General features: G+C 34.1%; 1 protein-coding gene across 1 annotated transcript; it reads right to left on the reverse strand.

Annotated features, from left to right (window-relative positions):
* Positions 1–5,235: 5,235 nt before the first annotated feature.
* Positions 5,236–7,876, reverse strand: LOC104219243 (uncharacterized). Its single transcript, XM_009769887.2, has 3 exons — positions 7,613–7,876; positions 7,099–7,529; positions 5,236–6,803 (listed from the first exon to the last, which is right to left on the reverse strand). The coding sequence occupies exons 1-3, from the start codon at positions 7,700–7,702 to the stop codon at positions 5,489–5,491; spliced, it is 1,836 nt and encodes a 611-aa protein (XP_009768189.1). The 5' UTR covers positions 7,703–7,876; the 3' UTR covers positions 5,236–5,488.
* Positions 7,877–17,703: the final 9,827 nt, after the last annotated feature.

Genomic DNA, 17,703 nt, shown 5'->3' on the forward strand with positions numbered 1-17,703 from the left:
GAGGATTGTCTTAAAACACCTGAAGAGAGAGAACACATGAGTAGGATCCCATACGCTAGTGCAGTGGGAGCTATCATGTATACCATGACATGTACACGTGCTGATGTGGCTTATGCACTTGGAGTGACTAGCCGATATCAGGAAAATCCCGGTGAGGACCATTGGAAGGTGGTGAAGACCATTCTTAAGTACTTAAGAAGGACTAAAGACCAATTCCTCATCTATGGAGATTCTGAGTTGAAACTTGAAGGTTATACTGATGCAAGTTTCTCTTCAGATAGAGATGATAGCAAATCTATTTCTGGTTATGTATTCACCTTAAATGGTGGTGCAGTGAGTTGGAAAAGTTCCAAACAAGCTACAGTAGCTGATTCAGTGACTGAAGCAGGATATATAGCAGCTAGTGAAGCTGCTAAGGAAGCTGAATGGATAAAAAAGTTCTTAACTGAACTTGGTGTGGTTCCTTCAATAGAAGGTGCGCTTCCACTATTGTGTGACAATACTGGAGCCATTGCTCAAGCAAAAGAACCAAGATCACACCAAAAATCCAAACACGTTTGGCGAAGGTATCAATTGATAAGAGAGATCATTGAACGTGGAGACGTCGAGATTCAAAAGGTTGATGGAAAGGAAAATGCTGCAGACCCATTCACTAAAGCTCTTGGCGCAAAGGAGTTTGACAAGCACAAGTGGAAATTGGGAATGAAGTACAAGAGCGATTGGCTCTAGTGCAAGTGGGAGATTGTTAGGGATATAGTAGATATGCCCTAGATCCAATATCATATTTGATGTTTTGAACATATTTTTGTGAATGTTATTTGATATAAAATATATATGGCATTTGATATTCTTTTCTCATTGTTATTAATTGCTTGATTAATTTGATAAGGTTCTTGATTAAATTTTGAGACTTGACATTGTGATGGAGATCATGATAATGAGAGTAAAGTTTCTTATAATTTAATCTAAATTTGTTCTTGATCGTAGGATTATTAATTTAGATATTAGTAATCCGGTTAGATCAATATTTATATGATCGTCTTTATGGGATAAAGATTAGTTGATCTCATTAACTAAATTACATAGATAGATGATGCATATAGAGATATGATCATTGAACCGACTCATTAGCTAATTCCTAATGGTTAGAATTACCATAAATTGTCAATAGGATATTCTCTTGAAGAATATGATGTAACCGTTTCCTTTGACCTGAGATCGTCATAGTAATTGACAAGTTATTTATTGTGTTTTGATACTAGACACCTATGGCCCTAGGGCGATAGTTGTAAGGATATTGGGTACGATTAAATACTTGTAGAATTAGTGATTGATCAAGATGGAATCTATCGACTCTTGGTAATGAGTTTAAGCTCCATGTTGTCATGAATTATAAAACGACCAAATTAAGACCTTGGCCATGGCAATTGAATGAAAAGAAGAAAAGAGTTTCTTAGGTCATTCAATGGTCGATTATATTTGACGTGGACACATAGTTGGTCGCCTATTAGGATTTGACAGTTGAACCATATCCTAGGGTGACTTAGAGCTATAAGGACAGAAGGACTACATTATTCTTCTACGAGTTCTTGAGAGTAAATTGTATACTTCATGCTATCCGGTCGTTAAGGAGTGTTGCTAGACGCCACCCTTGATTAGTATATTAATGTGATTGATTTACTACCGATTTAGTATTGAACCTATGAAGTCGCATACTAACGAGTGTTCTGATCTTTGCTAAAGGATTAATTATTTTATTGTTTGGTAATTAAATTAAAGAATTTAATTAGTCAAACAAATTTAGTTATTAGCCCAAATGAAATATTATTAAATTCTTTGCTAGCACAAAGGATATAATTAATATTGCGGACAAATTGAAGTTTTCTATTTGGAATAGAAAAATTAGATTATATCTCTTGAATCTTGACTAGCTATTGGTTAAAATAATTATCAAAACATGTACATATATATATATATATATATATATATATATATAGTTGGTAATATAAAATGGCATGCAAAACAAAAAAAAACAAAAAAAAGGAAAATTTTGATATGCTACTGCCGATCATGTAAAACTCATCAGAAATGAGATTTATATTTTCCAATAGTAATTTGTGGAAAAGTCCAACTTGAGAATTGGTCTAATACCACATTCAGTCACCGCCTTAATTCTCCTAAACCTAATGGGAACAAAGTGATGTTTGATGATATAAATATATCATTACAACATAAGGCACAAAACATATAGGAAAAGAAAGAAAAACGTGAGAGGCGTAGAATCAAAAATACTCTCGACAAGAAAATTAGTTTTCTTGGTCTTTCACGTTTAGGCTACGGTTTTTGAGAAAAGCTTTAGCACAATATTTCCGTTCTATTTGTTCCCGGGTTTCATTGATCAAAAGGTTGATAACAAGGGTTGGTCTCGGTGTGGATACTTATAGAGTATTCGCACTATCGAATAATTTTGAAACAAGACTCTCTTTACCAGGTATGTCTCTGATCCGATCTTTGACATGTAAATAAATTTTAAATACGAAAAGATCTGGCTAGGATTGTTATTGTCTTCCGCTGCGTGTTAGGAACACCTATACGCAATCCTTTAGGCGTACAGATATAAATTATCAAGTTACTTATCTTCTTTTATGTACATCAAGTAATCAGTGTTTGCAATTATTGACCCGACTAATTTAAATTCGTTCCTCGAAAACTTTAATATGAGGGGTTTTAGCTATTTCTTTTAAAGAGGACTCAAGTCTCAGTTTGAACACAAGATTTTTGATTAAGAGTAGGCGAACGTTTATTATTTTACCGTACACTTTGATGGTGCAACAAGTAATGATCTTTTCTAAGTTGTCAAACCACCTTTAACTTATAAGTAACTAGTAGGATAAAAAACTGCGTATTGTCAATTTGTGAAAGTTAGAGGCTATTATTTCCATTCCCTGAAGGGGCTGTTGTATAAGTCAAGATAGAGTAGGAGTAGTGGTCCATTTTGGTGTAAGTGGGAAGTGAGGGAAGTGGGAAACACTATTGGATTTTGTTAATAACAAAGTTTTACAAAGTCGATCGGTATTTCCTAAGCACTCCCCTCTAGTTTCACAGTTCCACTTACACAAAAAGCCAGACGACCTCTACGAGAATATTTGTTCTTGCATTGGTTTAAGGATGGTGATTCTTATCTTCCTGTCTTCAAGGGGATATCCACCACTTCAATAAACGATCGTCTTGCTCCCATTCCCAATTAAGTCTAATTTTCCCTGTTGTTTACTTTTATTTAGCATATATACTAAAAATAGATTTTCATTTGTACTTGTCACTTTACGCATATCAAGAGAAAACAATTTTTTTTTCCTGTTATACCCACAGTATTTATTACTCATTTCAAATCATTTTCTCAAATCCAATAAAATATGCATCAATTAATATGGGTATCATGGTAAATTATGCACTTCATTTATTATTTCTTAAGGGCGTGAAAAGTCAAAACGTGCCAAGTAAAAATGAACGGAGGGAGTACTATTAACCATTCTTCATCATATATATGTTTTACTCTGGCTGCTGAAAATAAATATTGTAAAAGCTAAGTCCCTTCATATAATACTGCTACTTGTATGTAGCAAGACTATCACCAAATAATGTGGTGGAATAGTTAGAAATTTTGAGTTCGGGTCTGAATTAGTCATACTGATAAAGTTCAAATACTGGACGGTTTAAAATAATGTCGTACTATTTGGAAAGGTTCAATTTGGTGTATGAATGGATAAAGAGAAGATAGTTGTAGCTACTCAATTTAGTAGTGGGCACTGTGAAATTCAATATAAATTTATGCCGGTTTATAAAGATTAGTAGGGAGGCCTATCACCTATGCTAATATATGATTATTTTTGTCTAAGTTTCTGGGTGTCGGTGACCCCTCAAACTATAGTGTGCTTCCGCCTCTAAACCTAAGCTTGTAGAGTTTTAAAACACGTCACCAGGGTTCAAACTTATTTACTTATACCCAACATTTTTCCCGTGTTTTATCAATGTATGATTCGCCTGGGGCGTCAGGAGTCTAAACTCAATTGACCGCTAAGGTGGCTTAACTCTAATATCATATGTAACAACTCAGCTCATTAATGATATTATCTGTTTTGCGCTTAAGCTTGCACAGTTTTAAAATGTATCATTAAGGTCGATGACTTATTTACTTATATAATCAACATCTTTTTTGTGTTTTATCGATATTAGATTCGACATAGCATCACAATATTGAAGAAATTGTACAAGCACTACTACATGGTAACCAAAGTACATGTTACGTTTGCATGTGTGACATATGTGTATGGAGAACTCCGAAATTCGAGCCGCTGAGTTAGAAAACCCAGAAAGAGAAGAAGAAAAAAGAGAGTTGAAGGAAGAAAAGCAAACGAGGTGAGGTCCCCTTCTTTTTTTTACCCGTACCTCACTGTCCTGCACTAATGAACCCATGGGCAGAGTAAAATGGTAAATTTTGATAATGACAATGCAAAAGTTACTCCCAAAAGACCAGGCCTTTAAATATCTAATACAGTATGGTTTTTCCATTGCTTGGTTTATTGAGTTCAGCAGTTATCAGAAGCAAACACGCTTTAATCAGTTATTACTGTACATCATTTCGTACACTTTTTCAACCCATGAAACAGACAACTCTCTTCTCAGAGTCCACTCTTCTTGGGGGTAGATATATCTTTAGCAATTAATGCAACTTTGCGTGCCAACTCCTTCATCATTTTATTCATACACTTGCTGCAAATATAATCAGAGCCTATACAGGCTCTATAACAGGACAAATTACAATTGAGAGGATGAACCAAAAGATTCTAATTTTTGAATAGTAAAAAAGAAATAGCAAAGTCATTTTTATTGAAATCAAGTAGAATGTCAGGGTTTTGGCAGGGTAGTATAGATAAGCCTGACACATAAAAAAAGAAAAGAAAGAGCATAGTACTAGTAAACACTTGCTCTAATTAATGCAATGGTCTTTGTATTGTACAGTGCTGTGAAGAAAGCAGCAGATAAAGACATGAGATGGAAGCTAAACTTTACTTCTTTTTCTACCTTTCACTTCTTCATTTCCTATGGAACCATTAAATTCACCCCCTCTTTAGGATTTCCTCAGCTTCTCAAAATCTAAACAGAGGACAACTGAAGTAATATGACAAAGCAACCATATCAAAAAATAAAAGAAATTGCAGAAATTGTGGAGTGAAGTAAAAGAGAAAGGATACTGGTAGATAAATTAGGTGCTGAATTTAATTCTGTACATGTAGTGCAAAAGCGACCAAAAGATGACAACAAAAAAACAAAAATATAACAAGTAAAGAGAGAATCATAGATTAAAAGATAAAGTAACAAAATTTTCCCGGCTGCCAATAGTAACCCATATTTTTTCCCTTTGTACATTGATATTGGACTAAATTCAGATTCTTCTCCAGCGCCGATAGTATTAACATTATGCATAACATTAGCAGCTCAATGCTTCAAATTTCATAGGAATTGGGCGATTAAACCCAGTTCCAGCTTGAGACAATAAATTCCCAACAATTGCAAGGTCTCTGCAGAACACTCCTTGAAATGCTGATGCATTTGTTGTTGAGCTTGACACCAACTTGTTTTCTGCCCTGTTGTTACATGATGTAGTGTTAGCAGCAGCCTCTGAAACTACTCTTGATGTAGCATGGGAAGCAGCCTCTGATGCTCTTCTTGAAGCGGCTGCGTTACTGCGGACTGTTTCAGCTCTAGATTGTTGAAGTTCTTGAGTTTGCTGAACTTGTTGCTGCATTGCTTGTAATGCAGCTGCAGCCTTAGCTCTCTGCTTCTCAGCAGCTTCTTGATCTATGATTGTCGTCATTAAACTTGTATAACCTTTCTGGATCAATCTATACAACAGTAAAGATGACATCTTTGCCCGATCCCGAACGGAATCTATATCCTTTTCGTCCGCAAACTCACACCTTTCAACAAAACTTGTTGATTTATCAGGCTTGTGTCTTAAAGTGAGAAGTAGATGTGCTCTTTCCAATTCTGATCTTGAACAACCCCGCCTTAAACCGATCAATGCATAGTAATCTACATTCCCAGTTTCACCAGAAGCAACTCTCTGCTTCAATTCTTGCATTTTAGCACCCAAGGAACAAAGCCTCCCTGGAATTTCCCTGTACTGCACGGTTTGACGCTTCCATATAGGTCCAGGTAATTTCCTATCACGTAGCATCGAATTATAAAGGAGTTTTAAGTGCTCGAGATCGTGAAGACTATCGGGCAAGCATCGAATAGCTTCAAATAAAGCGGCTCTAGTCCTAAGAGCATCAATGCAAGAAGGGTCTAATGCTAGTGTCCGATTGCAATCAGCTATTGCTTCAGCAATTCGACCAGCAGATCGATATGCTGAGGCCCGATGCACATAGCATTCGGCTAAGAACCCTTGTGGAGCACCACGACGACCATCTACAATCTTCGAGAAGTGTCTAATAGCTTCTGAATGAATCCCTGCATCAAGAGCAGCAATTGCAGCCGTCTTTCGACGGAGCAAAAGCTTAATGTGACTGAGCAGTTGAGAAATGCTCTCGGACTCCGTTTTAGGAGGACTCGGAGGCTGGTTATTTCTGGTGCCCGGTTCGCCGGAGATTGGGAATTTGGCAAACGAAAAACTATCGTCAGACCAGCAAATGCTTTCGCGGCGGAATGCATCCGTTGCGATGCGTTTACCAGTTTGTAAAAGAACCATCGCGTCTTCCATTAGACCCAAATGGCAACAAGCCTGACCTAAAACCAAGTACCTGAAAAAAATACACAAATAACGAACGAGTGTGAGTCCGAGTCAGCTCGTTCACCATAGATTCAAGCCTTAAATACACACAGAAATTTCAATAAAGACTACATTTTTCAAGGAGTAGTTATTAATACTACTATAATGTAAGTGAATAAACAATAAAGAAGTAAAGTAACGACAAAGCAGATTTGACTTGAAAAAGAAATAAATAAATCAAGATTAGGACAATTCATCAATTAATACAGAGACAGCTAGCTGTTATGGCGTAATCTACAAGCCAATCAATAGAACAGCAAAATTACCTCCATTGCCCTTCTTTATCACAGTTCTTGCAAAGACCAGCCATAACTTTCTTCTTCAAATCAGCAACAGAGAAGCATTTGAAACTGGTTTCGTCCCGACCCGGAGAGTCACTACCCGAAGAAAGGAGCTTCACTCGCTCTCTTGAGAGCTGTGAGGATGAGTTATCGGATGACCCGGAAGAAGAAGTGGATGACGTGGACGATGTTTCATCGGCGGGAAGTTTTAGGCTGGGAATGTAGTCTTGTAACATACCGGCGACGTCCTTGAATCGCCGAAGATAGAGTAAAGACCGAGCCTTTAACTCGAGTGCTAACTCAAAACGAGGTGAAAGAGAGAGTGCGGCGTCGAGAAGGTTAACGGCCGAAGCAATCTCGTTGGGTTCTTGTGTTGCAATGAGAAGTTTTGCATCTTTGATATATTTGTCAACCATCTGTAAAACAAATGTTAATATTATTTATTAGAACTTGAACATATGTTAGATTAGATTAGGAAAAAGAAACGAGTTTTAATTACCTTTCTGTTGCTAATCCACCAATGTTTCTTTTCAGAACAATAGATAGAAGGAGAGGCAGCCATATTGGTTGTTGTACAATGATCAACCATTAAAATGCCAAGCAAAAGCTCTCTTCTTTGTTCTCAATTTTTCCCTCTTCGAAGTGAAGAGAGAGAGAGAGAGAGGAAAGGAGATGTAAGAGGAAAAAAGAGAGAGGGGCTTAAACTTAATACAGAGTGCCAGCTTTGACCTGAGCTGAGAGAAAGAGAAAGCATTGATCCTTCTGCTTCTTCGCTGGCAAACCACACACCCACCTCATATTATAGACTCTACCTATATCACAGTTTAATGTATATGTTGGCCTACTACTTACTAGCAACTCCTTTCTTTTTATTTCTGAAATTTGACTTAACGCAGAGATTAAAATGATAATTACAATTAAATATAACTACTCTTATTATTTCTCTCCTAAAAAGAATTAGCTGATTCAGAATCCGTGATCAAACCCTTTAATTTGGACAGTGTTTTCATTATTCTTGTTGAACTTAATTTATAAATAAAAAAAGGTATCATCAATTTCATTGTTTATAATTAAAATATTTTAAAGATATAGTATGAGAAAGTTATACCATTAAAAAGATTTTGATTTTTCAAATAAAAATAAGTTCATATAAAATGAGATAAAATGAACATGTTAGGGGACGTTTGGTACGAATAAATTATGTAGGGATAGTAATATATAAATTATTTCTTGTTGGATATTTGATTTATTGCATTGAAATTAAATATATAAAATAATATTTAAAATGTTTATTTATTTATTTAACTAAAAAAGAATGAGCTTATAATTATATCCTTGGATTTTTAACCTTCACTGGCTTTTCGGGATAAAGACAAATAATTTTGCATCTTTGATGCTTTATCCATATATAACTTAGTTATACATATTTACTTATACTAAATTTAGAATACGCGCTTTGCGCATGTACCCCATATCAATAAGTATAAATTTTTTAAGAATTATATAAATATTATTAAACTATGTATACTTGACGTGCAATTGTTAAGTGTCATTTAAAAATCATTTCTAAAGTTTTATGTGAGTTAAAAAGGTATAAAAGTTATTGATATTGGGATAATTTATGTCTAATTTTAATATTTATTAGAATGCATATTTATATTTTGGTAATAATTTATAGAAGGATAGTTTGATTAAAAGGTAATGGACATAGTATTGTATACTTAAAGAATCAAATATCATTTTTACGAAAAATATTTCTCTACTTTTTTTGTTAAGTACGATAGTTAAAATGCATATATAACTGATTGATTTTAATTCCATGAACGGTTATAAATCTATAACTAAGAACAAGAAAATTAAAGGAGTCCACCCAATATTATCGACTTTAGTTATAATTTTTTACTTAGTCTTTCTCTATTTTATTATTAAGATAAATAATTATATAGAATTAATTGGTTAGAATTCTATGACAAAAAAATAATTCAATCTGCAATTAACAATATCAACATTCTTACTTCGTTCCTATGGATTTGCTATTAACAGATTTATCTATTTGTGTAAATAATAAATCTAAATATTAGGATTTTCTACATAATATTTCCAACAAAAATATTGAGTAAGCAAAGCTTTAGTTGATATTAGAATTTCAGTTATTAGAGAAAATTAAATGACTTACAATATTATTTTTTATTTTAATAGTGTCAAGTTATTTGAACTGTCCATGAATATTACTGTAAAAAATGGGGGGGAAAGCATTCAAGTAGCATACATGAAAGTAACTTTGTATAAGTTTTAAATCCAAGATGCTGTATCCAATTTCATCTTCACTACGAAATTGTTTATCCATATGTCTTTGATAATTTGACGTACTTTTGTCAGTTTATTTTATTTTAAAAACAATTAACTATTGGCCGATTATATTTATTAGTATCGAATCTACCAGTTTGTTCAAATAATAAGATAGTTTATATAAGGTAAATTTTTAATTGACTTTAAAGCCATTAATATTAGGACGTACTGTATAATAGTTCAAATAAAAAAAAAGATTTAGTAAGTAAACTTTTAGTTAATTTCAATCTCCTAAATATTAGGAAATTAATTTAATTACGATTTTGTCCAATATGAAATTTATTTTTAAAGGGTAAAAAAGGCGAATGACATTTCGCTAAGGGGTTTCGTGCTTTTAATATAATATAGATATGGATTAGTTATTCCGTGTTGTCGATTGTATAAAAGAATATACCAATGGGTGCATTAAGTTACACAAGAATTAGTTATATAGGATTCCAAATATAAATCAAACATTGAATAAAACTATACTTGCCAAATTATACAACAAGATTATTTTCCTCATTACGAGTCAAACTAGTTGGGAATGACTCTAGGACCCATCCTATCAACTATTCTATTTCGGTCTGTTTTTTTCAATATTCGATATTTTTACACTTCTAAAGTAAATGTACAAAAAAATGTTAAAGTAATTTATAAAAATAATTTGTTTGATAAAAATTATTACATCAACAATTACATTTGATTAGTTCTAACTAAATATATAAAGTCAGTAGTGTATCTATGATGTAATGTTACTAAGAGCCTGTTTGGCCAATTCATTTAGAAGAGCTTTTGCAATACTTGATAAGCAAATTGTGTTTAGTCAATCTTTTCAAGAAGTACTTTTGAGTATCAAACAAAATGGCAGTAAATATTTAATTTATAATCAGTATTTGTTAATTGAATTTATAAAAGATAAGTAAGATATATTAAAGGTTTTAATCAATAAAAAATATAGTTATCCAACAAAATAATATTGGGCATATAAAATTACTTATTGTTTACATGATGATTCAAACATATCAATATGTATCGTTCAATATAAATCAAAAGTCTACTCCATAAATCTAATACTATAAAAGAAAAGATATATTTATAGTAGAGAGATTATTTCAAAGAAGAATAAAAAACGATGGAGAATAAGAAAAGTTAAGAAATGGATGGTATAAACAAAAGAAAAAAAGTTAAATTAATGAGCGATAATTGGATGTAAATTTTTGGGAAGGATATTTTTAATTTTTTGTTTTTTCTCCAAGAAGCTAGAATTTGTAGTTTATTCTTCAAAAGCAGAAAAAAATACTTCTGTTAGGGCTTAAAAACACTTATATCTCTTGGCCAAATATCTTAAATTTTCAAAAAAAAAAATTGACAAAACAAAAAAAATGCTTTTAGCTCCTATAAGCTTGGCGAAACATGGTCTAAGAATTTTGGATAGTTTAAAATTGACTAGTATATATAAGCCTCGAGGGAGAATGTTAGTAGTATTAGACTGGACATTTTCGGTCAGCTATCGTCTTCAAAACTGGTAATTTCCGGTTTCCAGATCACGGACTCTGGGTCCAACTTCAACTACCGGAGAAAAAGATAAGACCCATAAAATTGACCCGATACAAGTAAATAGAGTGCGTGAATCTATACCCCCTTATTTATTTCTCAATGTGTACTAATTTAGCTTTTTTCCTTTGCTTTTTTCTCAAAATCAACATTTTCAACTTTTTTGGGTGTTTGCATTGATGAATCTCACAGCCAAAAGTACAAGCAACAATTAATGTCTCCACGATATTTTCAGTAAATGAAAAGATGTGAAAACGTAGTTTCTAGTCTTTTTAGCCTTTGTAAGTGCACTATTTCCAGTAAATGAAAAGATGTGAAGACGTAGTTTCGAGTCCCTTTCGCCTTTCTACATGTTTTCTCCCAATTTTTTTCATAGATAAGTCAAATCAATGTATTTCAAAAGGAATACTAGCAGAATTTGAAAAATAATAGTACGCATTTTATTTATTCTTTCGATGTGCATTAAACATTAATGTTTTCTGACTAGAATGTACTCACTCCAAATAAAATTTCATTTTTGTGTAGTTAAATTTTGCATTTGTATATTTTTTAGAAACGGAAAAAGAATGATCTAATTCTTTCATGTTGTTAACAAACCTATAAGGCTACTCTTCCCTCCACTAGAGATCTTTGGTTCGAGTTCTGGGTATAGAAAAACCTTGGTAGGGAGCGCTTCCCCCTGAATGAAGTTCTATGCGGTACAAATCCGAATATAATTAGACTCCAATGCGAGTACCGGGACTGTGGGACACACAAAAAAAAACTATTAAATCACTTTATGTGGCTTTGTTCTTTATTATATCAAATACATTATAAGGAATTTCACTCTATATTTATGGAGAGACTTCGAATGCAGATTAATGCGGTATACATGGCATATATATAACTAAAATTTCTAATTGAATTTGAATAATCTTGTAAGGTTGACTTACTAGTTTCCAGTTGTATGTTAGGTTTAATATTGGTTTTTTTTAAGGATACCATCACGAATATTTTTCTCGTAAATTTCCTGATCTTTTTGTGATTGATCTAGTTTAGTCTCGGTATACACTTATTCTCACTTTATATGATGATCATAATTCCTCAATTTGTAAGAGATATACTTTGATCAGATATGCACTGAAGAAATTCAAACTTTACAGAAATAAGCAAAACAACAATTAAGTTACCAACCCTTAACAGATTCTTGTTTTTGAATTAATAGGTGGGATAGTACCGTAATTAAATTCTCACATTTAAGTTCAAAGTGTCTTGAAATTTGTTAGGCAAGAATTCATTTCATAAAACATGGATAAATATTTTCCAAGGGAAAGTTGACGCCCAAGATAATTTATTTCCCTAACCTTCAAATTTTATTAACCTTTTTATAATAGACGAAAAAGGAAAGCTTGTTGCATAAAATGAGACAAAAAATGCAAAGAAAATTTGAGTTTATATCTTATTTAATGAACTAAGAGCATTGGTGCTACTGAAACGGAAGTTGGGATTGTAAATTCCAAGATCGAAGAGCCTTTTTTCATTTGATTGTTTTGACACACAATACATCAAAAATACATGCAGTTGGAAAAATCATAGAAGACAAAAAAGTTTTTAGCCAAATGTAATCCAGTGTACCCTTTTAACTATTTACCCTGCCACATCATATTATTCCTTCTCTCTCTCTTTACACATTCAGAATCAAGGAAAGAGCAATAATTGAAGTAGAGGCAACGAAACAGAGAAATTTGATTGGAAAAAGAGAACAAAAATTCAAAGACATGATAAGCCGAGCTTCTTGGAAGATAAAATTTCACTAATGCATTCTTTTTCCGATATAAAATATACTTTTTTTTTTGTGTGTGGAGATTTGAGGTGCTTGGCCGGAAAAACTTATTATTTTTGAGTAGCAGCGGACGAAACTTTTTCCTGCGGTAAGAAAGTAGATAAAAATTTATACTTTATATATGGGTAGAATCGGTCTCGTAGTATATCCCGGTCTCCGACATAATAAGCCAAGCTCGAGATATGGTAATAGGGGAGCTTAGACCGAGGTAGAGATCTCATCAATTTGGAGCTCGTACCATAATGCCCGCCCTCGAGGATGTCGGGGTTGTGATTCGGGACCGGTCCCTAGCCTCAATTAACTTCGAAGAACGTTGTGAGGTAGTCAAGCTCGGCCAACAGAAGGCCGTGATATCCGTGACCGACTGAATATCACGGCGAAGATCTCGACACATATCGATAAGAGATCGAAAATCAGTTAATTGGAGGATTTTTACCTTTTATAGAGTTATACCTAATGTAGGACTCCCTTACTATATAAAGGGGGTCTGATTACTTGTAAAACATATTGTAACTTGCACTTCAAGCTAATATATTATTCTTTTCTCTGCTTTTAACTATCTTTCATGTTCATTATCGTTGATCATAGTGGGCCCGGATCGCGGTCAATTATTTCATTGAGACTTGAAGTATCTCACTCGTGTAGTTTGAATTATTTCTGTCTTTCTTTATTCGTTATTTACTTCATCAATTGCTTTATATCGAATTAAACCACGTATTTTTAAAATTACTTACAAATTTATTTGTCATACGATTTTGAGGGTAAACAGTTTGGGCGCCCACCGTGGGACTAAGGATAATAGTGGCTGTTTGATACAGACTTCTATACCACACCCTATTTTACACTTGCTCTTTGGAGTACTTTTGATTTTAAGTTAAATTTTGAAATGTTGAGCTCCCACTCTGCCCCTCTAAACGTAGACGCTGAATTCGGCCACCATGGCGAAAACGACAACGTAGCACCCGGAAACGAGGTGCCTCCAGCCGACCTTGGTGGAGTCCCGGCAGCAGACCCGATTGACGTTAGCTCGCATGTGGCCATCGATACAAATTTGCCCACCGATCCTGAGAACAACGTCCGTAGAGATGTCTGATCGGCTGCACAAAGCATGTACGGCGGCGAACGGGTAATTTTCAAAATATTACAAGCTCAGCAGGCAGCGATACCACTTTGTCATGCCCCAAACCTGACTGGCACCCGGTGCCGTACTGGCCCGAGCAAACCACTCTGTAACTCATTTTTTTCTTTCTTATCTATCATGGACCAACATGTCCACAACTTGTAATGTATAACTATAAGTGGGAAAATACTGTATTATTGAACCATTTTTTAAAAACTAACACATATGGGCCGTCAAGGCCTCTGATATATTGTACAAAATGAACCTGTGTCTACAAAGCCTCTAAGATTGTTTGACATCAACCGGGACAGGGTACTAAGTCTGTAGCAAAACTCTGACACGATGACTTATAGACTCGGATGCACTCCGAATGAGGTGGAGTCTTACCGATCCTTCGTTGAATGCTGACCTCGTCTACTAAGATGGCTCGTCAAACTAATTGTCTATACCTGCAGGCATGAATGCAGCATCCCCAACAAAAGGACGTCAGTACAAATAATGTACCGAGTGTGTAAAACATGTAAATAAGATATAAAGGACATGGAAGAAACATGGAGTAAAGGACTCAACCTATAGATCTGGATAGCTACATGAAATATTTATAATGTCATGAATATGCGTATAAATGCCATGTAATACATAGGTCTGTACGTACATAACATTATCAAGCCTCTGAGGGAATCCCATCATATCATTTCAGCCACTATCGGCAATGTATTCGTATATAACGTCGTAACCTTTCCCATATTCCATATACATATATATACGCGTATATAATACTGTCTGGGTCATGGGTAAATGCACATGTATAAATGAATGCAATGCATAATGAAGCAAGTCAATATTATCCCTTGGAATGTCATGAGACCCATGAATAGACAATATGGTAGTACGACATATGGGGAATCAAGAACATAAACAACCTTAGTACTTCTAAGAATAGAATCAATTGTGAAACTTGTGTGCTTGCTCGTTTCGTTGTATCATATGGATAATGCCAAAACGAAAGAAGAGACAACCTTAACATACCTGAGCCGATTCTCTTGAGAAAGATTGTACCGTGCTCTCATGCAAAATGTTAAAATTGAAAGTCAAAGCATTGTTCTTTGGACAACTTTAACATTGTCCACCGATTCATGAAATCAAACTAGCATCTAAAGTATGCCTGTTCCCGACTAATCACTTTGGATCAGAGGTTGTCCCCATTCAAAACAGTACCTGATCCTACGAAGGATACTATAGACAAAATTTTGTAAACAGATTCGGCTTCTAGTATTGTTTAAGAGGCAGTTCACACGTTCATCCAAACTTTCTTTTGATGCTTTGTGAATTCTGGAGGATATTTACGAAAATTTGAGAAGAAAAGGAACTGATTGATCATGATACTCTTGTCAGGAACCACAATTTAGCTGGAATAACCAGCAAAAAGGAAGTTAAAATCGCCATTCTAAGAAGATTGTCTGGTTGCACATAATGATACAATAAATTGTTTGATTCCATGAATTTTAAGATTGTAACTAAATATTTGCAGTTCCAATTTAGGAAAACATCATGAAAACCCAAATAGTGTTAAAACGAAAAGGTCAGATTTGAAAGAAAACAGATAATGGCCATACAATTGCTTTGTCTTCTTGAAAGCATTCTTAACAAAAAATGAGATATGCTTAGCAAACATATACACTTTAATGCTTAGCAAGCATGTTTATTCCCAAAATGTGACACCACCTCCTTCATACACATTAGTCATATTTTACTTTAATTGTCTTGGTCCCATACGGACGAAATAACTCTTACACTTATCCACTTAAATCAATAATTAATCAATTATTCATACAATTAAGAATTATCTCAAACTACTTAAAATACTACTCACTTTTAAGACACTTTATACACCTTACTATTATGGTCATGTGGTATCATATAAAATTAATACATACACTATTATTTCATTAAAATATCCATGTGAAAATACATATATTTTCTCAACTTCTAATTTTTCTAATCTCATATAAAGAGTACAAATTTTCGTACGCTTAATTCTTAAAATGGTAAAAAACGATGACCTTCTTTTCTTGTAAAAATAATAATTTCTATCTTCTCAATATAGAAAATCTCATAAACTTTCTCATATTATGTGTATAATTTAAAGCATATTCGAAAGTAGTAATATTAATAACTATATAAAATCATATTTTTCAAACTTGTTTACAAAATATTCCACTCAAAATACTATATCCAATGTATATAACATTATCAATATTATTAAACTTACGAGGTCTTATGATAACATAGTGTGATGACCCAACCAAAAGGTCATCACTCATTTTGAAAAGCAAATTCTGTATTTCGAGGCCTTAAAAACTACTTTTTTGTCTTACCTCGATTTGCGTGCACAGTCCGGGCACATTTTCGGAAAGCTTTTATGTGAAAACTAAGTAAAATATAGAAATTGGCTTTTAAATAAATTGAATAAAGTTGACTTGGGTCAACATTCATGGTAAACAGACCCGGACCCGTGAACCGACGGTCTGGTAGGGTCCGTAGTAAAAATTGGGACTTGGGCATATGCCCGAAATAGAATTCTGAGGTCCCAAGCCCGAGAAATGAATTTTTAAAGAAAATTATTTTCTGAAAAATATAAAGGTTTTTAGAAGTGAATTAATGTATTTTCTTGATGGTATCGAGCCCGTATCTTGGTTCCGGAGCCCGGCACAAGTTTGAAATAATAATTAAGATGAATCTGTAAAATTTGGTAAAGATCGGAGTTGGTTTGATATAAAACGGACCTATAGTTGAGAAAATAGTAATTTTGATGTTCTTGAGTGATTTCATGAATTTGAGCTTTAATTCATAAGTATTGATGTTATTTTGATGATTTGATCGCACGAGCAAGTCCGTATGATGTTTTTGGACTTGAGTGCATGTTTGGTTTGGATCCCCGAGGGCTCGGGTGAGTTTTGGATAGGCCACGGAGTGGAATTGGACTTAGGAAAAAAGTTGTTGGTACCTGATATTTTTCCCAGGCCTCTGATCTCGCAATTGCGAGATCAGGCTTCGCAATTGCGAAGTTCTCAAGCATGGGTATTGCGACCCAAGTGTCGTACGAACCTAGCCTGGGTAGGCCTTGGTCGCAAATACGACACTTCTATCGCAAATGCAACGGTTCTCTTGCAAATGCGAAGGCAGCAAGTCCTGAAGGGGTTCGCAATTGCGAACCATGGTCGCAATTGCAACATTTACGACCAGTGAATTAGGACATAGACGCATTTTTCTTCATTTTTCAAACTCTCTCAAACTCTAAGCTCTCTTAGGCGATTTTCTAAGGAATAGTTCTTCTCCAAATCATTTGTAAGTTGTTTCTAACTCATTTTCTTTAATTTATAACATCTTTTCACATGATTTCAATTCAAAATCAAGGGTTTTCATGGGGGAAATTGGGTGTTTTGGGTAGAACTTAGGATTTTCAATTTTTGTGGATTTGAACCTAGATTTGAGGTCCGATTTCAAAATAAATTATATATTTGCGTTCGTGGGTGAATGGGTAATCGGGTTTTGGTTCAAACCTCGGGTTTTGACCATGTGGGCCCGGGGTCGATTTTTGACTTTTTGGGAAAATCATTGAAAAACCTATTTTCATGCATTAGAATTGATTCATTTAGTATTTATTGATATCATTAGAATTGATTATTTAGTATTTATTGATTACTCATGATATTGTTTCCCTTGCCGAGATATTGTTGTTATGCTATTGTTCCCTTGCCGG

Source organism: Nicotiana sylvestris, chromosome 9 (assembly GCF_000393655.2).
Source record: "Nicotiana sylvestris chromosome 9, ASM39365v2, whole genome shotgun sequence".
In the NCBI taxonomy this organism is placed as follows: Eukaryota; Viridiplantae; Streptophyta; class Magnoliopsida; order Solanales; family Solanaceae; genus Nicotiana; species Nicotiana sylvestris.